General features: G+C 37.1%; 1 protein-coding gene across 5 annotated transcripts in view; it reads left to right on the top strand.

Moving 5' to 3' along the window:
* The first annotated feature begins 373 nt into the window (after positions 1-373).
* Positions 374-26,343, top strand: part of ASPM (assembly factor for spindle microtubules) — a 49,371-nt gene continuing 23,401 nt past the window's right edge. For 3 of the 5 annotated variants that reach the window (XM_049634295.1, XM_049634291.1, XM_049634294.1), the window contains exons 1-17: positions 374-2,281; positions 3,988-4,131; positions 4,302-5,787; positions 8,433-8,537; positions 8,942-9,088; positions 10,435-10,680; positions 10,955-11,022; positions 13,257-13,398; positions 13,978-14,108; positions 15,061-15,236; positions 17,705-17,850; positions 17,939-18,024; positions 18,451-18,672; positions 19,981-20,188; positions 20,283-20,428; positions 20,532-20,660; positions 25,865-26,059. In XM_049634295.1, the coding sequence (XP_049490252.1) occupies positions 1,988-2,281; positions 3,988-4,131; positions 4,302-5,787; positions 8,433-8,537; positions 8,942-9,088; positions 10,435-10,680; positions 10,955-11,022; positions 13,257-13,398; positions 13,978-14,108; positions 15,061-15,236; positions 17,705-17,850; positions 17,939-18,024; positions 18,451-18,672; positions 19,981-20,188; positions 20,283-20,428; positions 20,532-20,660; positions 25,865-26,059 (4,071 nt within the window). In that variant the 5' untranslated portion in view covers positions 374-1,987. The remainder of the gene's footprint in view (positions 2,282-3,987; positions 4,132-4,301; positions 5,788-8,432; positions 8,538-8,941; positions 9,089-10,434; positions 10,681-10,954; positions 11,023-13,256; positions 13,399-13,977; positions 14,109-15,060; positions 15,237-17,704; positions 17,851-17,938; positions 18,025-18,450; positions 18,673-19,980; positions 20,189-20,282; positions 20,429-20,531; positions 20,661-25,864; positions 26,060-26,343) is intronic. The other 2 variants (XM_049634292.1, XM_049634293.1) reach the window with 2 other exon arrangements.

Genomic DNA, 26,343 nt, shown 5'->3' with positions numbered 1-26,343 from the left:
GTGAACCAGTGCAGTTCAAACCTATGTTGTTCTAGGCTCAGCTGTATTTGCAAAGATGAATGTAGGGTAACAAGCAATAATGCAATACTCTGGAACTATTAACAACTGTGATACTCCCACCCCCAGATCTAAAGGGATGAGGGGAGAACACCCATGTTGAGAGGCCACCTGTTCAACTATGAGTTGCTTTTAATGTTGAGATGTAGTGAGTCCAAGGCAGGAGAGGAGTGGAGGAAGTAAGTACCTTTAGTGACCTCCCTCTTTGAAGCAAAACGGAAGCCATGGAGTAAGAAAAACTATTAATGTAGCATATATAGAATGCAGATCAGAATCCCACAGCAAAGAGCAGCCTGGAAAATAGTGGAGAGTGGAAAGGAGAGGCAAATAAAAAATATCCAGTACAGTTCATTCTGCTTTTTAAAAAAAATTGTGAGTTAACAGCATGTATGAAAAACCGTGAAGGAAGAACACATATAAACAAAATGTGCTATCAACATGTTAAAAAAAGGTGAATCAAACCTTTCAGTGACCTAAGCTTTAGAGGGCTTGTATGTTCAATGTTAATTTGATGAATAACATTCACAATATGAAATAAGTGCAATTGAAAATAATTGCAATCATATTAACATTTTTTTGCTTAAAAAAACTAGTAGTGTTCTCATTGTGCATCAGTCCTAAAGGATTCCACAAACAAACAAACAAACAATATTCTTTAAAAATTGTTAACAGGATTCAACTTTAGGTCCTGTTGAGTGTCAGTGAATATAATTTAGTATAAACCTCACCTTTTTCCTTTTGTTTTCTACTCAGAGACTTTGCTTTGTGTCCCCATACACACATCCCCATACACACATCCATATATTGTTTTTTAATTTCTTACTATCTTTAGAGGCAGTATGGTATAGTGGGTAAGAGCAAGAATATGGACCAACTGCCTGTGTACATATCCTAGCTTTGCAAGCTTGCTGTCTTGTATAGTCTATTGCTCATCTGTAAAATACAAATAGTAGCTATCTCACAGGGTTGAAGTAAAAGTTGAGATAAACGTGTAAAGGACTTTAAACAATCCCTGGCATATAGTAACAGTAATATGCAGGCCATAATCATTATTATGAGATACCTACAATTAAGATAAAAACCAAGAAGTTATTTGTCAAGGGCACTGCCTGTCAAAACCATTACTTATAAATTATTGGGAACCTCGGTTCTCTTTTGTTTATCTAGTTTTGCTACCAGTATCCCGGGGTAAGAACCAGCACGTAACAGAATTACTGAGCACCTGTTATGGTCAGTGACTGAAATGAGCACGTTGATACAATTATAAATTTAATTTTCTTCATTTTTCTCCCTTTCGTCCCCAGGAAACCGCAAAAGAAGAGCTAATGAATATAGTGCTGGGTGGGGCATATTAGATGAATGATTTAAACTAATTTTTTGCCTACCTAACGGTTTTACAAAGGTGGACCTCTGGGTACCCGCAATGATTGCTACCTTTAATGTGGAAGTGCTGTTACTCTCTTCCCTTTAACCCAACCTGTTTTCAAATAAAAAGGCGAATTTCAATTCTAACCCGTAGTTTCAGGGTGTGCCCAAGACTCTGCCACGGTTTTCGCCCCCTCCTAGGAGACACGTTGCGGCCGAGACGATTATTTAAACAAGGCGCTGCCGTCTCATTGGCTAGGGGCTGCTGCTCATTGATTGGCCTTGTGAGGAGGTGGGCGGTGTCCGGGCGCGCCCATTGGTGGAGGCGAGAAGTTTAAACCGAGGCTAGGGCCACGGTTGTTTTGCTCCTCTTTGGAGTTTGCGAATTTGTGGCGTTTGTTTCTTATTTTTTCTGGCGTGTCGGCTCCTGGAAACGAAAGCGGGGGGGCGGATTCGCTCTCACGACCTCCACAGCCGCCTCCGAGGGGACGCGGTCGGGGTCCCCGCTCCGGAGCAGCCCTGTGGACGAGGCGCCAGAATTTCCGGGCGGCGTCTCGAAGCTGCCATGGCGACCCGGCGTGCGGGGCGAAGCTGGGAGGTGAGCCCCACGGAACGGAGGCCGTCGGCCAGGCCGCGGAACTCCGCGGCCGAGGAGGCGGCAGCTTCCCCGCCCGTCCTGTCTCTCAGCCACTTCTGCAGGTCGCCTTTCCTCTGCTTCGGAGATGTGCGTCTGGGAGCCTCGCGGACGCTGCCCCTGGCCCTGGACAACCCTAACGAGGAGGTGGCTGAAGTGAAGATCGCCCACTTCCCAGCCGCCGAGCAGGGCTTCAGCATCTCGCCGCGATCGTTTGAGCTACAGGTAGGTGGTGGGCTGGGCGTGCCCCGGCCAGCGCTCCCTCGGCGGGCTCTCGCACACCCTCCCTAGGAGGGGCGCGGCTTGGAAAAGAAACCCACAAATGAAAGACCCGTAGATCCTTTTCGCCGACTCTGGGCTGGTCCTTGTCCCACCGGCTCTATGGAAGGCTTGGGTGGGCGGTAACTTGGGCGGTGACCGCATACCACCGCGCGTGCACGGAGCATCATTAGAAGCGTTCTAATAGACCTCTATTAAATAGCTTTTTAGTAGACCTAAGGCGTTGCCAAAGACTTGAAGTTCTAGAGTTAATACTCGTTTTTAAGATTGCCAGAAAGAGCAGCTTTTAAAAATGTTTTGCTTCCTATCAGTCATCTTCGCATGCATTTTAGTGTCCATATGTATCAGGGAAACTGACTCCAAATAGAGTCAGGGTAACTATGCAGGTGCAATAGTGGGCTTTGTTTTGGCTGAAAGTGTCTACAGCAAAAAAATGAAAACACCTGTTCAGGGTTTGTTTGTGCTTTTTTGTGCTTTTTTTTTTTTTTTTTTGTATGCACGCTTTAATATTTTAATCCTTTTTCCCCTTTGCTGTAGTGTACTTTTAATGGGGAATCCAATTTAATTTTATGACTTGTTTCAAGAACAACCTGGGTACCTTTAATGCATTGCGTTGACCGTGATAATGTTCCCATCCCTCTTACCAACTAGAAAATTTATGTTCTTATTTTGATTGCTGTGGCCTTTGCATTGAGTAGAACCTCTGAAAGTGTGAAAATAAGCCACACTTTCAATGCGGAGCGGCTGATGCGGAGTCTGACCAGTTGTCTAAGCAACTGCTTCATAAGGTAGTGGGAAGAGGTTCTCATCTGAGGTCCATAGACGTGTGTGTAAGCAGTGGTTCATTTACACTTAAGAACCTTTGTCTCCCCTCTTTTCTGTGGACAGATAGATTTTTTTTTTCCCGTCTATGTAATACTTTTTTATTTCTTTTTGTTATGTGGACTAAAGTTGTTTTATGGTTTTTAATTTTGTATTGTTAGAATATGCCGTCTTACAGAGTAAAAGTTCACTTTTTTAAAGTTACATTTTTATTTCATTTTCTTAATGTTTATTGATTTATTTTTGAGAGAGGAGAGGAAGAGAGCAGAGGAGGGGCAGAGAGAGAGAATCCTAAGCAGGCTCCACACTGTCAGCTCAGAGCCTGTTGCAGGGCTTGAATTCAGGACCCATGAGATCATTACCTGAGCCCAAATGAAGAGGCCGCTGCTTAACCGACTGAAGTACCCAGGCGCCCCTCACTTTTTAAAGTGTTATAATTTAAAACTAGCTGTTTATGATATTTTATGATTTCTACCCTAAAACAAAACTTGTCTTTTCTCCTCTGAAAAACAGCGGACACAATTTGTTTTGTCATTGTCGGGGTTTTGCATTCGATAAATTCCTGCCGGGCTATGGGCTATAGATGCAATTAAGATTTTCTTATAATTTTATTTTCTTGTTGAATCTTGTTGTTATTAGTGGCTTTTTTCCTTATCATGAAGTGAGATAGGGTAGGAAGATATATTTGACCTGTTAGATGTTATTATGGTGTAGAGTATTGGTGACCAATAATTATTAATCCTCTACTATGTCTAAATTGTACATAATATGTTTTGGTTATTATACATCACTACTTCTATAGTCATTCAAAATGTGTTCTTTGATTACAGCCTAAAGAAAAAATTATTATTTCTGTTAACTGGACACCATTAAAAGAAGGCCGAGTAAGAGAGATTGTGACATTTCTTGTAAATGATGTTCTGAAACACCAAGCTATATTACTAGGAAATGCAGAAGAAAAGAAAAAGAAAAAGGTAATAAGTTTTAATCATTCTGTGATTTACTCTAAGAAAATAATAACATATAAGAATCATTTTATATTTATATTTATATTTTGATAAGTCTAACATGTCTGATATTGCTAATTTAAAGGTAATTTTCAGTAGCTGTCAACCTAATCTGTATGTTTTGCTTATTTTTGCAGAGGAGTCTTTGGGATACAATTAATAAGAAGAAAATGTCAACTTCTTCAAGTGATAAGAGGAATTCCTATATTCAAAATGTTAATACAACATTTTATGTTTCCCAAAAAGCTGATAGAGTTCGGAGCCCACTACAAGCCTGTGAAAATTTGGCTATGAAAGAAAGCTGTTTCCTAACAGAAAACAATTCTTTAAGCCTTGAAGAAAATAAAATACCAATATCACCTATTAGTCCCATTTTCAAAGAATGCCATGGTGAGACGTCCTTGCCTCTTTCTGTACGTCGATCTACTACATACACATCTCTTCACGCATGTGAAACCGGGGAATTGTTGAAAGTAGAAGGTGCCGATGGTTCAGAAGATTTTAATTTTAATGAGAAAGTGACAAGTGAAACTTCCTTTAGCTCCATACATAATATGAGTGGCCAAATTGAAGAGAATAGTAAGCTTATTCTTACCCCGACCTGTTGTTCAACTTTGAACATTACACAAAGCCAAGGAAATTTTCTAAGTCCAGATTCCTTTGTAAATAACAGCCATGCAGCTAATAGTGAACCAGAGGTAGCTACATGTCTTTCATCAGATACATTTAGGAAAGATAATTCAAGTCCTGTGCATTTGGAATCAAAAACTGTACATAAAACTTACCGGACAATTTTAAGTCCAGATTCTTTCATAAATGACAATTATGGACTAAACCAGGATCTAGAACCAGAGTCAATTAACCCAATTCTATCCCCAAATCAATTTGTCAAAGATAATATGGCATATATATGTATATCTCAGCAAACATGTAAATTATCATCATTATCAAATAAAAATTCTCAGGTCTCACAGTCTCCTCAAGATCAGAGAACAAATGGAGTTTTACCTTGTATTCGTGAATGTCAGGGTTCACAATCTCCTGAAGCTATTTTTGAAGAATCCAAAACTTTAGAAATGAAGTCAGATTGCTACAGTTTTACAAAAAATCAGCCTAAATTTTCTGTAATTCAGAATATTTCTAGTTACAGCCATGATAAACGTACAAGACGCCCAATACTTTCTGCCACTGTTACTAAAAGCAAATCCACTTGTAGCAGAGAAAACCAAACTGAGGCTAATAAACCAAAGGCAAAAAGATGTCTCAACAGTGTTGCAGGTGAATTTGAAAAACCAACAGATACTCAAAAAGAGAAAAGTGGTTTTCAGTCTTGTCTTCCAGTTATAGATCCAGTGTTCAGTAATTCTAAGAGTTATAAAAATGCAGTAATTCCTTCCTCAAAGACTGCTTTAGTTGCTCGCAAAAGAAAGAGTGAGGGAAACAAGGAAGATGCAAATGTGAGAGTTACAGTTACAGAACATACAGAAGTACGAGAAATCAAAAGAATCCATTTTTCTCCTGTGGAATCTAAAATGGCAACTGTTAAAAAAACAAAAAAGATGATAACACCCATCTCAAAACATATTAGCTACAGAGAGAAATCAAACCTGAGGAAGAAAACGGGTGAGTCTTGTTTGTAAAATCTTTAATGAAAGTATACGTATAAGGAGCATATTTTCTGTTTCTTTTGGTTTGGTAAATGTCCTGTTGATAAGCTTGCATTAAGTTGTACTTTACGTTTACCGGTTTGCTTCGTACAAGATGGAAAAGGGTGGGGCTGAATTCTAAAATCCTTTTGATTTTGCTCTTACTTAAACTTTGATATTTTGTTCATTATGATGTTTTTGCCTTAATTTTAATGTAAAAAAAATACTGCATTAAAATATTTACCTTGATTACCCCAGTTACCTGGTACCCACCTCAAGTTTTACACCCAGGGGAAAGTACTTCACTTGCCTCACCTTAGTCCAGGCCCTGACTGGAAGAGCTAGTGGTGTCCCTGGATCCCATATTACCGTCTGACAAAATGCAGAAGTTGTCTTTACATACTCTGTGTACCTCATGACATTATTCTCCCTCAGCCTTTACTTAGCCATTAATTAGCAACCTAGATAGAGCCCCAGAGCTCTATATTCCTTTGGGAAAAATGTCATTGCTCCTTCCCCAGTACAACTGGACCACCAAGACTACCTCAAAAACAGGACTAATTCCATCATGCCCTTTTAACCCAAATTACCTCATGGTAGTTAAGGTCCAGGAAGGGAAACAAACCACTCTACTTATTTAACAGATAATTTAAAAGAATCCTAGAGCTCCTAGGAAGTATCACACATCTGTATTATCTCATTTCTCTTTGAACGTCCCTTCCTTAATTTGAACCATTTTCTATATCTCTCCAGCTCTTTCAAGTGTCTGTGCCCTCTGGACTTACTGTCTTTCATTAGCATTATCTTTTCTAAACATTCCCTCAGTTTCTTACCTTGCTGTTTGCATTGCCACCTTCTCAAGTTATGTCTGTTTTCTTTCGTATTCCTCTGACCTTGGGCCTCTTAATGGAATAGTGGACCACCTTCCTCCTCACATCTACTATTGTTTCTCCTTTCTTCCTTGAAAAACAAACAAAAAACAAACAGCAACAAAACAGCTTGAAGCTCATTTTTCATTCTCTTCCACCCATGTTCTTCCTTGTTACAGTAAAAGATTACTCCCAAGATTTTTACATTTGGCTTCTCCACAACTACCGTCATTATCCTTGATGATTTCAAAATCTTTGTAGTGTATCCTTTCAATATTCTGGCCTTTTGATTCCAACGTACCTAGGCCACACTCTCCTAAAAGTCTCCAAACTCCAATCTCCAATCACCATCTCTGTGATTTTAGCATTTTCTCTTGAAACCCAGCTCCAACATTTTTTCTCCTCTTCATACACACACAATCCTTTAATCTATCATGGTTTCCACAGTCCTCACTCTGACATGTCCTTACTTTCCTACTTATACAGCTTGGATTCCATAACGCGTCATCATCATTTAATTCATCTCTCTTCTCCCTCGTTGTATTTGCCTAGGAAATTCCATCCCAATCCAACCCTCTCTGCTCTGTGCTTGAACCTTGCTGGTTGGTCTTTAATGACCACTAATTTCAAGCAAGCCCTTAACTCTTTTTGGCTACATCTTTTTGGATTTATTGGCTTTTATCGATTTACTGTAGACTATCTTCTCCCTCCGTTCTTTTCTCCCGAAACTTCTAACACCTCTCATTCCTCCTCTCTCATCGTTGATAATAGGAGGTAATATTTACCGAGCATGTGTTCTGTCAGACCCAGTTGTAAGTGCTGTACTATTACCTCATTTAATACTCATAACAATTACACAAAATAATTATAATCAATACAGTATTTTTTAATGTTTATTTTTGAGAGTGGAGGGAAGGGGCAGAGAAAGAGAGGGACAGAATCCCAAGCAGGCCCTGTGCTGACACAGATCTGTGCACACAGCAGATTCTGTGCCCTTCTACCCAAGGACGTTGCTTTAGCAATTGTCTTCTCTGTCTCATATCTTCATTTTTTACTCTCTAATGGGTCATTTCTTTTTTTTTTTTTAATTTTATTTTCAACGTTTTTTATTTATTTTTGGGACAGAGAGAGACAGAGCATGAATGGGGGAGGGGCAGAGAGAGAGGGAGACACAGAATCGGAAGCAGGCTCCAGGCTCTGAGCCATCAGCCCAGAGCCTGACGCGGGGCTCGAACTCACGGACTGCGAGATCGTGACCTGGCTGAAGTCGGACGCTTAACCGACTGCGCCACCCAGGCGCCCCTTGTCCTGCCCTTTTAAGTGAAGTTAGCTGTCCCTTCTCCTTGTTCTCATTGCTGCTTAAATGTTGTATTTTTCCTCTATGTATTGTATTGTAATTCCTTTTAAACTTCTGTACTAGACTGAGAACTTCCTAAGGGGTGGGGCCATATCTCAATTCTGCATTCTCAGTACCTAGCATAGAATCTGCAATACATACATAAAATAAATTGTGATTGAATGTGACTCCTAGCTTCTATAGGCACACAAGATAAAGTGTAACTTCTGGTGTAGAACTTCCAGATGTAGGTTTTATGGACCACCAAGTTCATAGCGTAGTACAGGGTACATAGTAGTTATTCAGTATTTGCTAAATGGATGTGATACTGAAGAACCAAATTTAACTTTAAGACAGTTCATTCATGGAACTTATTTCATTTTTAATGCTATTATTCTACTTTCTAACTTATTTTAGATTCGTTAGTATATAGAACTCCTCATTCTAAAACAAGCAAAAGGACAAAACCCGTTGTTGCTGTGGCACAGTCTACTCTGACTTTCATAAAACCATTAAAAACAGGTAAGTGTTTAGTATCTTTAAAGTCACTGAAAAACTGCCATGGAATGAAGCATGAATGGCATTTGAAATGGAAATGAATTGATACTTTTTTGTTGCATTAAAGCCTCGAGGCATTTTAAAATGTGTATTCAGATAACAATTAGGATATTTTCTCAGACTTCGGTGAAATTGACTCCGGTAACAGGATTTTTAAATAACCAGGAGGTACAGCTCTACTTTTTCCCTTTACACTTTGATTATATTTTGTACCTAAAACGCTTTCAACTGTTTGCACTAAATAGTGGAAAAGCGAATATTGTTCAGTGTTTTAAAGGTGGTTTTGCTAGGAAAAATGGTCTTTTGCTATATATTGCATAATAATGTAAAAGAGAACTTCTCATGCAATAAACCAATTGTATTCGTAGATATTCCTAGACACCCAATGCCGTTTGCTGCAAAGAACATGTTTTATGATGAACGCTGGAAGGAAAAGCAGGAGCAGGGCTTCACTTGGTGGCTAAATTTTATATTAACTCCTGATGACTTCACTGTAAAAACAAATATTTCTGAAGGTAAACATTAAATTAATGTTTAAGTTAAATAATACTGTTTTAACAGATAGTTTTTAACATGAATTTTCGTTTTTTTAATTATACATATATATTATAGTTAATGGCATAGCTCACTAATTCATTGACATGAATGCTAAAGATTCATATAAGTGAGAATTTTTAGGGAATTCTGTACTGAAAGTACTAAACTTTTTTTTTTCTTTTTGCTTACCATTCTTGTTCATCAGCCAATTCAATTCCAGCCTTTCAGGGGAATGAGTTTTATTTTAATGCAAGTTCAGTCTGAATTAACAGTGAAACATGACTACTAAGAAATCCAATTCAATCTTAACCACATTAATAAAGTGTAATGTCCTGGTGAATAAGTCTAATAGCCTTACATGACCTGATCCTTTCAGGCATATTGTCTTCCCTTTTTTTTTTTCTTTTTTTGTCTCCACTTTCACATACCTTAGTTTGAGATGTGTGTAGGAAGACTACAGAATTTTGAGGAATCTTAAAACCAGTTGATATGGAGAAACATCTCAGTGTTTGTTCTGGAAAAGGGAAAACTCAGATGTAGAGCAAGATGGAAACATGCTGTCCTTCAAACATTTGAAGGCTTTTTTCCTGAGAGGAAGGGAAACTTGTGCTACTCTTGCATAGAAATGATAGGGATCAATCAGTTCAACTCAAGATAAGAAAGAATCTTTGTAAACATTTAAATTGCCAAGCCATCGCATAGGCTGTCTTTAAGACGATAGTTTCTCCACTGTTACAGTGTTCAGGGAGAGGCCAGTCTATATTTGTTAAAGAACAATATATAGGATTTTCACAGTAAAAGCCCTTTGGCTAGATATCTCTAAGGCTGCTTTTCTTTTTCTCCAGAAGTAAACACAGCCTGATACTTAGTTCTCTTGGGAGAAAATGTGTTTTATAAAATTTCAAATTGCATTTCAAAATTTAATTGAATTTTTTAAAGTCACATTCTTTAAGAGACTTTTTTTTTGCTTTTAATTTATGCAGAAGATGGAAACAGAGAAACCAGTTAGGAGACTATTTTAGTCTAGGTTAGAGTTGATTGATAGTGTTGAACTTGGATAATAGTGGTGGGTAGCGCTAGAAGTAACTCTCACGTTAGACTTGGGATCCATTTTGCAGGTAGAGCTCCAGGTTGCAATGATAGAATGGCCCACGTATTGAGTGAAGAGTGACACTCATGTTTTGAGACAGGAAAGAGAAGAGCAAGCTTGTAAGGAGCAGAGAAGAAATCCTATTTTGGCCATCTTAAATTGCATGTATTGCTGGATTTAAGGATATGGATCTATAGTTTCACCGGAAACATTCTTCCTTTTGTTTTTACCCAGTAAATGCTGCTACTCTTCTTTTGGGAGTGGAGAGTCAACATAAAATCAGTGTTGCTAGAGCTCCTACAAAAGATGAAATGTCTCTCAGAGCTTACACTGCTCGGTGCCGGCTGAATCGATTACGTCGGGCAGCATGTCGTTTATTTACTTCTGAAAACATGGTCAAAGCTATTAAGAAGCTTGAAATTGAAATTGAAGCTAGGCGGTTGATTGTTCGAAAAGATAGACACCTCTGGAAAGATGTGGGTAAGAAGATATAGAAATCTTGAGATTAGTTCATTGAAAACACTTGAGATTTTGTATTTTAGAGTCAGATTTGTGCATGATTTCACTTTGCTGCCTACCATCTTATACACTTTAATATGATCAATATACATTTAAGAATGGATATATATTTAAATTAATTGATTTCATGTATGTGATTATCTCTTTTTTCCACTGATTTCTCTCCATAAAATTTTATTTATTGTCTCTATTTGATTAGTGGTCTGAGCTTACTTGCTTTTCACATGCATTTCAGGAGAACGGCAGAAAGTCCTGAATTGGCTGTTATCATATAATCCTTTGTGGCTACGTATCGGCCTAGAGGTAAGTATATACACTTCAGTTTTTGAAATGATATACTTTAAAAAAAGTATACTGTAAATTTTTTTTATTGTTTTTAATACTTTTTATTATATACTTTTATTGCGTACTTTTTTATTATATATTCCTTTAGTAGACTTTTTATTGTATATTTTTAATAGATTCTTTAATAAAATATAGTTTCACTTATAAAGTCATTTGGTTAGTTTAATTGATCTTTGAGTATAAAATTTAAGGTCCTTTAATAAATACTCATTAGGTAATTAGATCATGCCATTATGTATTATTGCCATGTCATCACAAAAGAACTTTCCTGGTAGTTTTCTTAAATATCAATAGCTTGGTACTTGATATAATAACAGGTATAGTAAACTCTTTTTTGAGCTTTTACAAATGATCATACTGGGCCATTTTAAATATATTTCAAATAATTGAAGCCTCTTTAAAACCCAGTGAGGTGTGTATTATTATTTCCATTTCACTGACAAAACTGAACCTTAGATTTTAAGTAACATGCCAGATGCCAACTAATAGTCAGGATTTGAGACTATGCCAGTCTGATGCCAGAGTCCAAACTTGTAGCCATGTTGATGTAACTCTTCCCATAAAAACGTTGAATCTGAGTTTTTCACTTGGTGCATAGCTCAATAATACTTAGGATTTTAAAACTGAATGGAAAGGACCTTAGCGGTTGTAAACTAAAATTATGATTTTATTTAAAACATCCTCTCTGTGTTTATAGATTTCTTTCGTCTTTTACTGGTACACTTTTACATTTTCTTTAGGCTTTTTGCCATTGTCATGTGAGATATTCTGTTCTTCAGCTTATTCCAGGTGTTGGAATAGAATGATCTTTGGGACTGAAAGGAATTGTTAGCAATAATTTGGCTCTTATTTATCAAGAAGCTGTGGCACAAAGAGAACAAATGATAAGCTTACTGTGGTCATACAGCTGGATAGTGTCATTGCTAAGATTTCTTATTTCAGTTTAGTGAAATAAGTATCAACCAGCTCTGCTTCACAAGTCAAATAATTCTAGAACCTTAACTGGAGTATAATCCCTCTATTTGGGACACAGCATTTTGTACCAAAGGTAAAAAGCAAGAGGTTTAGGTGGAAACTTAATGCCTTTTAAAACTTCTGCTTGGATATAATGCGCATATTCCACTGGCCAGAGCACATTATTTGGCCAAACACAAATGAACACGGACAGCAAGTCCGTGGCAGTTGGTGGGGATGTACAATCCTTTTAGAGGGAAGGGAGGGATGAGTCCTTGTGAACAAAATATTTTACCTCACCGCCACACCTTCAGGTTCTGGTAGTGGGCATAACCTTTGAGGATTTTAAGAAAACATCAAAGGCAAAAAACATAAGTAAATAAAAATGCAGTTTTTCTATTTTGGCATATACTTCCTATGCTTTTATCTCTGTATTTTGTTAACGTAAGGTTATAGGGTATAATTTGATATGTTTTTAGTTTTTTCTAATCACTTTAAAAATCATTAAACTAGGCATGTTGATGTTAAACTAATTTCGTATTTAAATCATTAATTATAAATGGATCTGAACTTCCCAAATTGTTATCTTAGATTATTTGCAGATGGGTTTCCACGTGTTGACTATTAGAAAATTTTGAATATTTTCGTTTCTGTTGTACCTTCATGATATACTTAGTGCGACAATTCTAATTGAATTTGAACAATATGCCTACGTTTGGTAGTTTTTGGGTTTTTTTTTAATGTTTGTTTCTTTTTGAGAGAGAGAGCGTGAACAGGGGAGGGGCAGAGAGAGACAGGGAGACACAATACGAAGCAGGCTCCAGGGTCTGAGCTGTCAGCCCAGAGCCCAATGCAGGGCTTGAACTCATAAACTATGAGATCATGACCTGAGCTGAAGTCAGTCACTTAATCAACTGAGCCACCCAGGCACCCCATACATTTGATAGTTCTTTAAAGGAAAACATTAAAATGTAAATATCACTTGTCAGATACTTAAAAATTTATCTTAGCCTTGAGCTTTTGCCTTTTTTCATCATATACCATATGCACTAAAAACTGCACAAAACATACACACAGTTTAAAGAAGTTATTTGGCACATATCATGTTATTTACATACTATTTAGAAAATAGAACATTAGAAGATCCTTAGAAGATCATAGTCTGCTCTCCCCCTCTTGTATCCCTTTGCTTCTTAAAGGTAACATAGTCTTGACTTTAGCTTTTAATTTCTTTTCAGACAATTTATGGAGAACTCATATCTTTGGAAGATAACAGTGATGTCACAGGGTTGGCTGTGTTTATTCTGAATCGCTTACTTTGGAATCCTGATATAGCCGCTGAGTATAGACACCCCAGTGTTCCTCATCTCTATAGAGATGGTAAGTAGTTCTGCCACCACCGCGTCCTTTCCACACTCTGCATAAATGCTGTCTTCTTATTCTTCCTGTCTCTGTTTAAATTTTACCTTCTTAGAGCTGCCAATATGAATAGTCAGTCTCTCTCTCTACTCTCCTCCCTTTCTTTACCCTCATCATTCCCCATCATTTCCTCCATCACTATAATTATTTTTACCTTTTTATTGTCTCTACTCACCCTGTCCCCAGAAGTAGGCAGTAAGGCCTGCAGAGATCATAGTAGTTTCAGTTTGCTACCACATATGGCACCTAAGATGCTACCTGCATAGTAGGTGCTCATTAAATATTTGTTGCATGAGATAGACTAAATCACTTGATGCCTCTGTTTCCTCCTCTATGAACTGGAAATATTAAATGATACCTGCCTCATAGAGTTACTATGAGTAGTACATGAATTCATATATATAAAACACTGAGAAAGGCACATAGGGTTCTATTTATGCTTACTATTACTTTTCTTTATTAGCACATTGTTATCGTATTTTCAGGTGAAACTTGTCTTTCACAGATTAACTTGCTGTGCTTTTTTGTACTTCATTGAAGGTCATGAAGAAGCTTTGTCTAAGTTTACATTGAAAAAGTTGTTGTTGTTGGTTTGTTTCCTTGATTATGCCAAAATCTCCAGACTTATTGATCATGATCCTTGTCTCTTCTGTAAAGATGCTGAATTCAAGGTATAGCTTTCATTTCTTTTATATCTCACATTTAAGACTTTTGCTTGTTTCTATTGTGTATTTTCTCCTTAAAAACTTTGAAGTTTCCCAAAGAACAGTAGTCTGGAGTGGAATAGTGTGTAGTCCGTCTTACTAGTAGTTCTAACCCCACCTAACCTAATGATTGACCTTTCACCGGCACACCCTATTAACTTTGATTTGAGAATCAATGAAACTATACTTCTGAGGAATTAACTTCGGGTTGGGGAGAGATTTCACTCCTAATTTAGCATATTATCAAATTAATACAGGGGCGCCTGGGTGGCTCAGTCAGTTGAGTGTCTGACTTCGGCTCAGGTCATGATCTCACGGTCCGTGAGTTCGAGGCCCGCATCAGGCTCTGTGCTGACAGCTCCAAGCCTGGAGCCTGCTTTGGATTCTGTGTCTCCCTCTCTCTCTGACCCTCCCCCGTTCATGCTCTGTCTGTCTCTGTCTCAAAAATAAATAAACATTAAAAAAAAATTAATACTAATTTTTGGAGTCTATTATTATGAGTAATTTTTTCCAAGGCCTTAAATTGGAAATAGATGTTCATTATTACTGTATGATATAAAACCGACATTTTTTTTCTTTAAATGTTTATTTGTTTATTTTGGGAGAGAGAGAGAACACATGCAGGAATAGTGGAAGAGCAGAGAGAGAGAGAGAGAGAGAGAGAATCCCAAGCAGGCCCCGCACTGTCATCACAGAGCCTGATGTGGGGCTCAATCTCATGAACTCTGAGATCATGACCTGAACTGAAACCAAGAGTCAGACACTTAACCAACTAGGCCACCCAGGCACCCCCTGACATTTTTTTATACTACCATTAATTTTACTTTATTTCTATATGCTCAGAAATTTAAGAATTTGTTATTATTGTAAACAAAATTATAATTTTGGAATATAATACCTGCAACTTGTTTTTCCGTAGACTAGTAAAGAAATTCTTCTGGCTTTTTCACGAGACTTCCTAAGTGGTGAAGGTGACCTTTCCCGTCACCTTAGCTTTTTGGGATTACCTGTTAACCATGTGCAGACACCATTTGATGAATTTGATTTTGCTGTTACAAATCTTGCTGTAGACTTGCAATGTGGAGTGCGTCTTGTGTAAGTATAAGAAATAGAATTGTTTTCCTTAATGGAATAGACTAAAATTTTCTAGAAAACACTTTTCTGTATATATACAGTCTGTCCTGCTCTTTCATGTAATGCAATAAATTTCAGGATTAAAAAACTGGGGATAAGTATCTCCAACACTTTGGTAAAATGTGTCAATTTTAAACCATGTCTCCTGTCCACAGTTTTTTTCCATGCTGGCAGTGACTAGGGTCACTGTGAGTAGGAACTATTGATGCCCCAGAATAGGAGTTGGGACAAGCATGGAACTAATTAAAATATCAAACATTTAAGTATCACGTGTATCATCAATGATTTCATGAGTACTCCATCACTTGGGACCAATTCTAGCAGTATTAATAACCTTGTTTTACATATGAGGAAAAGTAAGATGAAGTGACAGGCCTTGCCCAAGTTTTATATCATGATATTGAGACGTAAACTCAGGATGTCTGGCTTCAAAGCACACAGCATCTGTCAGTAACAAACTAGAATCTTTGAAATTGGCTGTTATGTGAATTCAGTGTGCTGTTCCTGCTTTGGGAGGAGTGGTCGTGAGCATGGTACTATAGTTGACCGCTTTAAGATGTCCACATTGGAGACATTTGTCTTATTTCTAGGAAACTCTCCAAATTTATGTTACGTTTGACATTTGTGAGGAAGGGATCTCTGGAAAAATCCCCACTTCTTCAAAAGCAACATACATGTCACATGCTTCCTTCTAAATTAAATTTCCATGAACATTCTTTTCTGATCATATGTTCTCACAGCAAGGTGATAGCTTTTGAACTTTATTGTAGCTTTCTCTTACTTGAGCAGTTTCCATAGAGGCTAGCGCATTGGCTGAAAATGTTTCACATGTTATTTTTGTATTTAATTTGTTCATTTCATAAATCCAAGCCGCCACATCTGTTTTCTGGCCAATAAGAATTCACATTTTTAGACTTTTTCCACTTTCTAGGAGGGGCAGTGATTGGTTTCATGTTTAGTGCTATTTTCCACAATGAAAGACATTTTTTATGTTTTTACAAGAGTTACTGAGGACTTAGCAGTATTGAACATTGATGCTTTTTATTTGATCAGAACCTCTCACTAGTTAAGAGACTTGACCATGCATACCAGATTTCTACTTTCCTCAGTGTCAGCAAAATGATCATAGATCTTTGAAGTTACTTGAGAATGCTTGAGAATGGTTGATGTACTAATGCCATAGGTGATGAGGTGGTCTACTGCTGCAGAAATGCTTCATATGTTGATTGGGCAGTTGACCTGGAATGATCTTAAGTTGCTTTCTAACCTTTAGAAATTATGGTTCTATAAACAATTCTGCCAAATTTTAGCTATATATAATAATCCATTGAAGCTTGCTTTTTCTATAGAAACACTGATTATTGTCTAGTAGATAAAATACTAGTGACCTAGATGATATTAGGGGTTTGAATTTAAATTGGAGTATATGTGTCTTTTTGAGATAGGTGTTCATATTTTTACAATAATCTGGTGTATATAACAGGATGGCTTTGGAGTTTGATAAAACTGAGTTTGAGTTCTGATCTCAGTTCTGTCATTATTAGCTATGTGACCACAAGCAATTTACTTAATTTGTCTGGGCTTTGGTTCCTTCATCTGCAAAAAAGTGGGATAATAATGCCTGATTGTGGGATTTGCTATGAGGACTAAGAAAAGACAGCACGTCCTTGATTTGAAGAACACAGTAGCCCCTCCATAAATACGCTTTCTCCTTTCCTTTCCCTGTAGAACTCTGTTATTTTGTTCATGTGTTCATTTATGTGTGTCTCATCTTTTTTTTTTTTTTTTTTACATTCTGTTCATAGACCTCAAACCCCAGGCTTAAAATGAGAATGACTCTTATTTGCTAACTATGAAGCAACAGTTTTCAGATAGTTTTTTGGGATCTTTCTAACCTAAAATTCTTTAAATGTTGGAAATTTATGTGGGTGATAACTGTATTTAAATAAATTTCATCTTACGTATATATTTTATTTTGTTTTGTTTTTGTTTTTATATGTGTGTGGGGGGGAAGTTAAGTTTATTTGTATTTATTTTGAGAGAGAGAGGGAGAGAGAGAGAGAGCGCACAAGCCAGGGAGGGGCAGAGAAAGAGGGAGAGAGAAAATCCCAAGCAGATCCCATGCTATTAGCATGAAGCCCGATACGGGGCTCAATCTCACAAACTGTGAGAATATGACTAGAACTTCACCAACTGAGCTACCCAAGCACCCCTTTTTTTTTTGTTTTTTAAAGCAAAGTTAAGTTTATTTTTTCCTGTGATAAGGACAATCATACACTGACAGATTCTTAGCGTCTCAGTGTGGGGAAGGTAAGGACAGGATATTTATGACATTTTGGGATATGGTTTGAGACCCATCTTTTGATGCAGGGGGCTTTTCCTATATATTTTTATATGACAGTGTCATCTGAAAATTCCTTTATTGTTAGGCGAATCATGGAACTTCTCACACGGGACTGGAATCTCTCAAAGAAACTCAGGATCCCTGCAATAAGTCGTCTTCAGAAGATGCACAATGTCGACATTGTTCTTCAAATTCTTAGATCACGAGGAATTCAATTAAATGATGAACATGGTAAAAATTGAGTAAAGATAAAAATTTTTCTTCTCACCAAAAATTGATATATACATAGATTGTGCTAACAAACTGATTTCATTTACAGGAAATGCAATCCTATCTAAGGATATTGTGGATAGGCACAGAGAAAAAACTCTTGCGTTACTTTGGAAAATAGCATTTGCTTTTCAGGTATTGTACATTTTGTAAATTTTGCACTTTTTGTCAATTTTCAGTACTGATTTATAGAAGCATTTTGCATCAGATGAGGACTAGCAAAATTACTAGGCTTTATTCTGTCCCAGGAACTGTGGTAATTGCTTTATATATATTCCAATTTAATCTTCACAACACCCGTGTAAGGTAGGTGTTGTCATTACTTCATAGGTAAGAAAACTAAAGCTAAAAGTTACCTTATCGATAGGAAGCAGAGACGAGACTAGAACCCAGGATCGTGTGGTCCCAAATCTTCTGCATGATTCACGTGACACACATTAACCACTATGCATTCCACTGCTTCATAAACTATGTTTACCTTAAGGAAAAAGACTAACTTTTGTGGGTTACAAATGACACATGAAAAACATAAAGAGACTTATCTTTTTTTGTGTGTTTCAGGTGGATATTTCCCTTAATTTAGACCAGTTGAAAGAAGAAATTGACTTTTTAAAACACACACAGAGTCTGAAGAAAACAACGTCTGCACTGTCATGCCATTCTGATGCTATTATCAATAAGGAAAAAGACAAAAGGAATAGTGGTTCCTTTGAACGATATAGTGAGAGCATAAAGCTGTTGATGGATTGGGTAAATGCTGTTTGTGCTTTCTATAATAAAAAGGTAAGTTTCTTTGTTTTGTTTTGTTTTACTTCAGTGTCTTTAAATACATTTTGGTTAAAGTCAGACTTCAATTCCTAAAATATTTCATTGCATTTCTTAAATAATTTAGTTTATATATGAGCAAACTTGTCCTCAAATGAGTGAGGATATTTTCACTTACTGTATTTAATCTGTCACCAGTTGTGTAATGCACGATTACTAAGAAAAATTGTTCTAGTCAGGAGTTTTAATAGGAGACACTTGTATAAAACTGGGACACCTAAGGATCACACCCTTTTTATAAAGGTAAATTCAAATAAACCCCTCATGCAGGAAGGATCAATAGAGAACCTGACCGCTGGGTACAAGGAGGAGGAAAAAATCTAAGTTGAGTGTTTTATTAGACTGATACTATATTTCTGTGTGAACTATACCTTTAATTGTAAATATGTAAAAATGAATAAAATATCTGGTAGGGAATATGAAGTCAGAAAAATGATACAGAATACATGTAACTAAATATAGTAAAGTATTATACCTTGAACGACTCTGGTTATAGAAAAAAAGTCAGATAGATGGATCATCTTCTACGTTTTAACTAAATATTAGAGAGCCACTAAAGATTAGCGGGGAGTGTGTTCCAAACCTTTCTCTTAACTTCTGGTGTTGCTGGCAATCCTTGGCATTCCTTCACTTCCAGATACATTATTCCAATCTCCACCTCTGTTCTCACATAGCATCTTCCTGTGTCTGCCTCTGTGTCTCTCTCCATATAAGGATACCAGACATACTGATACTGAGAACCCACACTACTGCAGTATGACCTCATCTCAACAAATTAAATCTGCAATGAGTCTATATCTGAATAATGTGACATTCTCAGGTCCTAGGAAGGACGCGAATTTTTTGAGGGATCCTATTTCTCCCAGCACGATAATCAAAAAATTTTTTTCATGTTTATTTATTTTTGAGAGAGAGACAGAGCATGAACAGGGGAGGGGAAGAGAGAGGGAGGGAGACCCAGACACGAAGCAGGCTTCAGGCTCTGAGCTGTCAGCACAGAGCCCAACTCAGGGCTCGAACTCATGAAATCCGGAGATCGTGACCTGAGCCGAAGTTGGACACTCAACCAACCGAGCCACTCAAATTTTGTTTTTGAAATAGAATTTTATAATTGAGAATTTGGCTATAAATATAATATTCTTCTAGGTCCTATTAACCCCTAATGTGATATTCTCAGCTATTGAAAGGAAATATGGACCATAAAACCACTAATAACCTGTGTTACTATATAATCCCAGCTGATTATGCTTCTGGTATTTCCATCAGGTGGAGAATTTTACAGTGTCTTTCTCAGATGGGCGTGTGTTATGTTACCTGATCCATCACTACCATCCTCACTATGTGCCTTTTGATGCTATATGTCAGCGTACTACTCAGACCGTGGAATGCACCCAGACTGGTTCAGTCGTGTTAAATTCATCCTCTGAATCTGATGGAAGTTCTCTGGATTTGTCTCTTAAAGCACTTGATCATGGTTAGTCCCTTTTGGCTGATGAACGTTTCAAGTTTTTTCTTTGCCGTGTGAGATTTTTGACTGGACCTGTCTAATCTCTTTTTTATTTGCATAGTAGAAAACACTTCAGAGCTATACAAAGAACTGCTAGAAAATGAGAAGAAAAATTTTCAGTTGGTCAGGTCTGCAGTTAGAGACCTTGGTGGAATACCTGCTATGATTCATCATTCAGATATGTCCAATACGATTCCTGACGAAAAGGTAAGTAAAAGAAGAGTTTTTAACTAAGAGTCTCAGAAGGTGACAGTAAAAGTTGCACAATCTCTGTTAAACATCTGCTTTCATCTCTTCTGTTGTCTCTTAGGTGGTTATTACCTATTTGTCATTTCTTTGTGCAAGACTTTTGGATCTTTGTAAAGAAACAAGAGCTGCTCGACTTATACAGACAACTTGGAGAAAATACAAACAAAAAACAGACCTAAAACGTCATCAGGTACTACTAAAAAATGAAAACACTGTAATGTGAATTGTACTTCGCAAAATGCCAGTTGGTTGATTCCTGATAGGATTTTTACGTTTTATTGATGTGTGAAACTATGGACATAATTTTAGTAATTGTGTGTGTTTTGAGTTAGGGATGGATATTTCTCCCTAACTCCTGATGTTTGCTTCAGTGGATGTGTCTTCTGGCCGCTTTCCCCAGGTTTGCTCCGGGGGAAGTAGAATAACTTACTTCCTTTGTAAATTTGTAAAAGTAAACTCAGGAGACCTGACTTAGCATTTGCTTCTTCTTGGAATCTAATGTATCTCCAGGGAACAGGAGCTTTCCATGAGGTTTTCATGCTGTGTTCGGGGAGGCTTGGTGCTGGAGTGCCCCTTGGGTCTAGGCGTCTAGTGTCTGGTTTTGCAGTTCAGTTAGCCAGTTCATTCTGTCTGTCATGAAACTGTTTTCCAGTGTTTTCTGTATTAGTTTATTTATTTTTTAATGTTTATTTATTTTTGAGAGAAAGAGTGGGGGAGAGAGAGAGAGAGACATGGAGCATGAGTGGGGGAAGGGCAGACAGAGAGGGAGACACAGAATCTGAAACAGGCTCTCGGCTCTGAGCTGTCAGCACAGAGCCCGATGCGGGGCTTGAACCCACCAACTGTGAGATCATGACCTGAGTCCAAGTCAGATGCTTAACTGACTGAGCCACCCAGGCTCCCCTCTTTATTAGTTTAAAAGTGGTACTTTGGTTTCTGTTGTTTTATTTCTCAAGATATTTAGGACCTGGGCATAGGGATAGGAATGTTACTTATTATTTCCCTTTGTGACCCTAATACTATACAACTTTGTAAACAGAAGTGATTTTTTGAGTTTCGAGAAAAATGTGATTTTTAACCATCTGTTAAGTGGTGTTGATCAAGTTGAACAAACTATTTTAGTCCTTTTTTCTACCTACTCCTTCCACTAATAATACCATATTCACTTATTTGGAAAATCAAACAAAATAAAATGAGCAACCATGCTTGATACATTTATCAGGTATTTCAGAAATACATTCCACCCGATACTGCTCCTCAATTTTGAGTTGCTGTGCATTTAGGATAGAGTCCTTAATAACTCTATAAAAACAGTTACATTTTGGCAACTCTTACACATACCATGTATTTTGTCATAGTTTATCAGACTCAGAAATAACATTAATTGAAATTTGCTTTCACCCTACTCAAACTCTTGGTAGTAACTTTTGGGAGCTAGGCAGTGGCTTATACTCACAAATGGTCTTTTTTGCTGCCGTATCTTCTTTGTGCCCTCTTTTGCCCTTCATCTTCTCAGGATCTGCCTCCTTGCCCACATATCCCTTCAAGGATAACTTTTGTACTTTTGGAAGCTTGTAGGAGAATTGCTTTAGGAGAGTTTTCAGCGAAGACCCTTTCCTGGCTAGTTCTCAAATTATTTCATTAATTCTGTTTATATGATATTAAATAAGATATTTAAAATCCCAAGAAACAGATATTTATCAGAATTTGTGGGGGGTCGGTGAGTGGCAAATGAAATCTTCCGAGATGATCTTGTTTTAAGAAGCTATAAACTGCAAAGATTTCTTAGCTCTTTGCTGGTGAGATCATTTTTCCTGATTTACTTCTTTGATATCAGTAGTAGAAATTTCCCTATTTTTTAGAGACCACTGCTTTTCTCCTTTCTCAGGTGACCATGCTCCCTCTCTTATACAATGATGCTAACACCCAATTATATCTTTTCATTTGCTATTTGGGACATTAAGCAGTAGGTTCCCTGTATATTCTCATAGAAATATTATAAGTTAATAAACCTATAAATACCAACTTGAGATAGCTGATTTTTCAGGTGTTGTAATTCGTATAAACTATCCATTGAGAATAGAATGGCTCAAGTTCTTGCAGAGACAAGTGAAAATTGACTAATGGCCCAATTACCTAATGAATGAAACAGGATTGTCCAACGGTCCCCTGACCCGTTCTACCGTTTAGTTCTTCCCGTCAAAGTGTCGGCACAAACTGCAAAGCAAAGTAAATCCCTGTGTTTGGCTCATATGCAAGGTAAAATAAAACAAGCCTGTAACAGGTTGGCTGTTGGCTGTCCAACAGCATAGGATTTAAAATGATGACGTGGTCTAATTTAGAAAACAGTCAGTGACTGCCAGCATTGGAACTTTCACCATCAGTTTGTATAAGTTTTCAAAGTTGCTGATTTCATCACATGTTCACCTCCTTGAATTTGTCTACTTTCCATCTGTAGCTTCCCTAATGTCACATAAAATTGTTCCATTTACTTTGCTTGAGATTGAGATAGCCTTCAAACAGGAAAGTGTCAACTTACCTTAGCCTACTATATCTAAGAATGCCCCTTGCTCTTAGAACTTTTGACTCAAATGCAACTTTTGACTCCATTTTTAAGCTAATAGGAAATTCCTTTTTAAACCCAGATTTTAAAAATTGTGGTGAAGAACACATATCATAAAACTTACCGTCTTAACTTTTTTCAGCGTACAGTTCAATAGTGTTAAGCGTGTTTACATTGCTATGAAACAGAGTTCCAGAATTTAACTTGCACAACTGAAATTGTGTTCATGAAATAACTCCCCGTTTCCCTCTCCCCCAGCCCTGGAAATCATCGTGCTACTTTCTATTTCTATGAAGGGTGACTATTTTAGATGCCTCATATGTGTGAAGTCATGCGATATTTGCCCTTTTGTCAGTGGATCATTTCACCTAGTGTATGTCCTCAAGGTTCATCCATGTTGTAGCTTGTGGAAGAATTTCCTTCATTTTAAAGGCTGCATAGTATTCCGTTGTGTGTATATACCACATTTGGTTTATACATTCACCTTTCACTGGGCATTTGGGTTATTCCCACCTGTGGGTTCTTGTGAATAATGCCTCTGAACATGGGTGTGTCTCTTTGAGACTGTACTTTCAGTTTTTTGGAATATGTATCCGGAAGTGGGATTGCTGGGTCATATGGTAGGTTCAGTTTTAAATTTTTTTTGAAGAACTGCCATACTATTTCATTGCATTTTACAATCCCACCAATAGTGCATGAGGATTCCGACTTCTCCACATCCCTGCCAATACTCGTTAACAGTACAGAGATATCTCATTGTGGTTTTGATTTGCATTTCTCTGATAATTGGTGTTGTTGAGCATCTTTTCATTTGTGTGTTAGCCATTTGTATGTCAGGCTATCGGATATTTCTGTTGTTGAGTTATAGGAATTCTTTATATATTCTAGGTACAAGTACCTTATTACATATATGATTTGCAAATATTTTTTTTTCTCATTCTGTAGATGGTTTTTCTCTCTGTTGATTGTGTCCTTCGCAGAAAATAATTTTTTTGTTTGATGTAACCCCATTTGTCTACTCTTTGTTTTTGTTGCTTGTGCTTTTGGTGTCATCCTATAAATCATTGCTAAATCCAATGTTAATCAAATTTTTCTCTATGTTTTCTATAAGCAGTTTTATAGTTTTAGGTCCTGCATTTAGGACTTTAGTCCATTGGGAGTTAATTTATATGGCATAAGAAAAGGGTCTAACTTCTTTCTTTTGTATATGGCTATCTAGTTTTTCCAGCATCGTTTACTAAAGAGACTGTTCTTTTCCCATAGATCATTCTTGGTACCCTTGTCAAGAATCATTTATCCACATATATGAGGGTGTATTTGTGGCCATTGGCTATTCTGTGCCATTGGTCTATATGCCTGTCTTTCTGCTAGGACCACACAGTTTGATTATCGTAGCTCTGAAATATGTTTTGAAATTGTGGCAGGGGGGATGCTTTTAATTTGGCTATCTGTAGCCTTAAAGTCCATATGCTTCACATGGGACTTACTGACAGTGATATTAGATGGCTTACTCAGTTTGTTGGACATAATTCCGCAGCCCAGTTTTAGAATTGTCTAGTCTTTTCTCACTCAGAAGTGATCTAATATATGACTCTCACAATTTGTTAGTATTTGTTTCAATCCATTAACTACATTTTGCCTTTCTTAGAGTGGCAGTTTGATCCCTTCCGTAAGTGAATGTGTTCCCATACTGTGCGGTTTCCACTCAACAACTGATTAGGATTAATTAATAACTAGAACCTATAGCTAATATCTGTGTAGAGCCCACCCTTGGATGGTGAGCTGTCCCATTTAGCTAAAAAGAGGTTGTCACACATGCTATAAATTGTTCTTGCCATAAGAGGGAATGACTTCTATTCTAGTTTCCAGTTCAGGTAACTGAAATGATAAATCTAGCCTTGAAGAGTTTGGCAAAGTGATTGCCTAGTTCAAATCCTGGTTATCTTACCAGTGGACTGACAATCTACTTGACTGCTCTGTCTCAGTTTCCTCATAGTCATAAAATTAGTACCTGTTCATCTGCTCTTATAGTTGTGTGAGATTTAGATGAACCATTCATGAAGTGTTTAGAATGGTGCCTAGTGCCTAGTAAGTATTTAACCTATGTTGTTTTTCTTAGTAATGCATTATTAGGAGTCACGGATCTAGAGACATGTAGGGTACCAGCCTATAGTGCTCCCAGGGTAGGTGGCTCCTCTTTGAGCACCTATGCTGTCGGGCATAGGTCCTGATACCACTTCTCATAATCCAATATTCTTATCTTTTGAGTGTCTATGCTGTAAAACCGTTGTAGCCTGTGCTAAAAGTGGTATTTTGCTGCTTCTCTCTTTTTGTTAATTCTTTTGTTCAAGTTGTAACAAAACAATACTATATTCTATTGTAAGGCATTTTGTTTATTTTAGGGTCTCTTCCCCACCACCCCCCCCCCCCAGTCCACCTCTTTTTAAAAAATCAAACATGAATCTGGGCCATAATCTGATAAACATACCGTATTTAAATTGCCTTTACATTTATTATTGACAATCTGTGGTATATCAAACGTGTGTATGATCTTTATTTTAGACTTATATTTACTAGGAATTTTTGTTTCATCCTATAAATATATATGCAAATCCACCTATCGGACCATTCATCATTCCCAGAATTATCTTTACTCCAAAGATGAGCCTATCTTAAGTCTGAGGAATGTTTTATTTTCAGGATCAATTTGATTAATATTTAACAAATTATTTTCTTACAAATAATGGTTTAAGGTCTTAAGTAATTAAGTTTTTGATTCATATTTGCTTGTTTTTGTTTTTTGTCTTCTGTTTGTTTGTTTGTTTTTTTAGGAGAGAGACAAAGCTGCAAGAATCATTCAATCAGCTGTAATCAGTTTTCTATCTAAACAACGATTGAAAAAGGAGATTAATGCAGCATTGGCCATTCAGAAACATTGGCGAAGACTCTTAGCACAAAGAAAGTTATTAATGTTAAAAAAGGAAAAACTAGAAAAAGTTCAAAATAAATCAGCATCAGTTATTCAGGTATAGAATCCTGGTATTTTGAATTTAAAAAGTTTTAATGACATTTTTAAGAAAGAAAGTAAAATATAAAGTTTTAAAGTATCTCTTAGGCTTTCGTGTTTTTCTCGTACTTTAACAAATATTTAATACTTTCCTACTACCTACTACTATGATCAGCATAAGGCTCAAACAAATCAAAATGCTTCCTTTGCTTTGAAGGAGCGAATAGTCTTAATTCTTTACCCCTTCTGTCTTTGTTTTATATTAGAGGTTTGCAGTCTTCTCCATGGGACATGCTGACCCAC

The sequence above is a fragment of the Panthera uncia genome, chromosome F1 (genome assembly GCF_023721935.1).
Source record: "Panthera uncia isolate 11264 chromosome F1, Puncia_PCG_1.0, whole genome shotgun sequence".
Lineage (NCBI taxonomy): Eukaryota > Metazoa > Chordata > Mammalia > Carnivora > Felidae > Panthera > Panthera uncia.
Note: the sequence above shows the minus strand (reverse complement) of the source record. Positions and strands in the feature narration are given on the sequence as shown.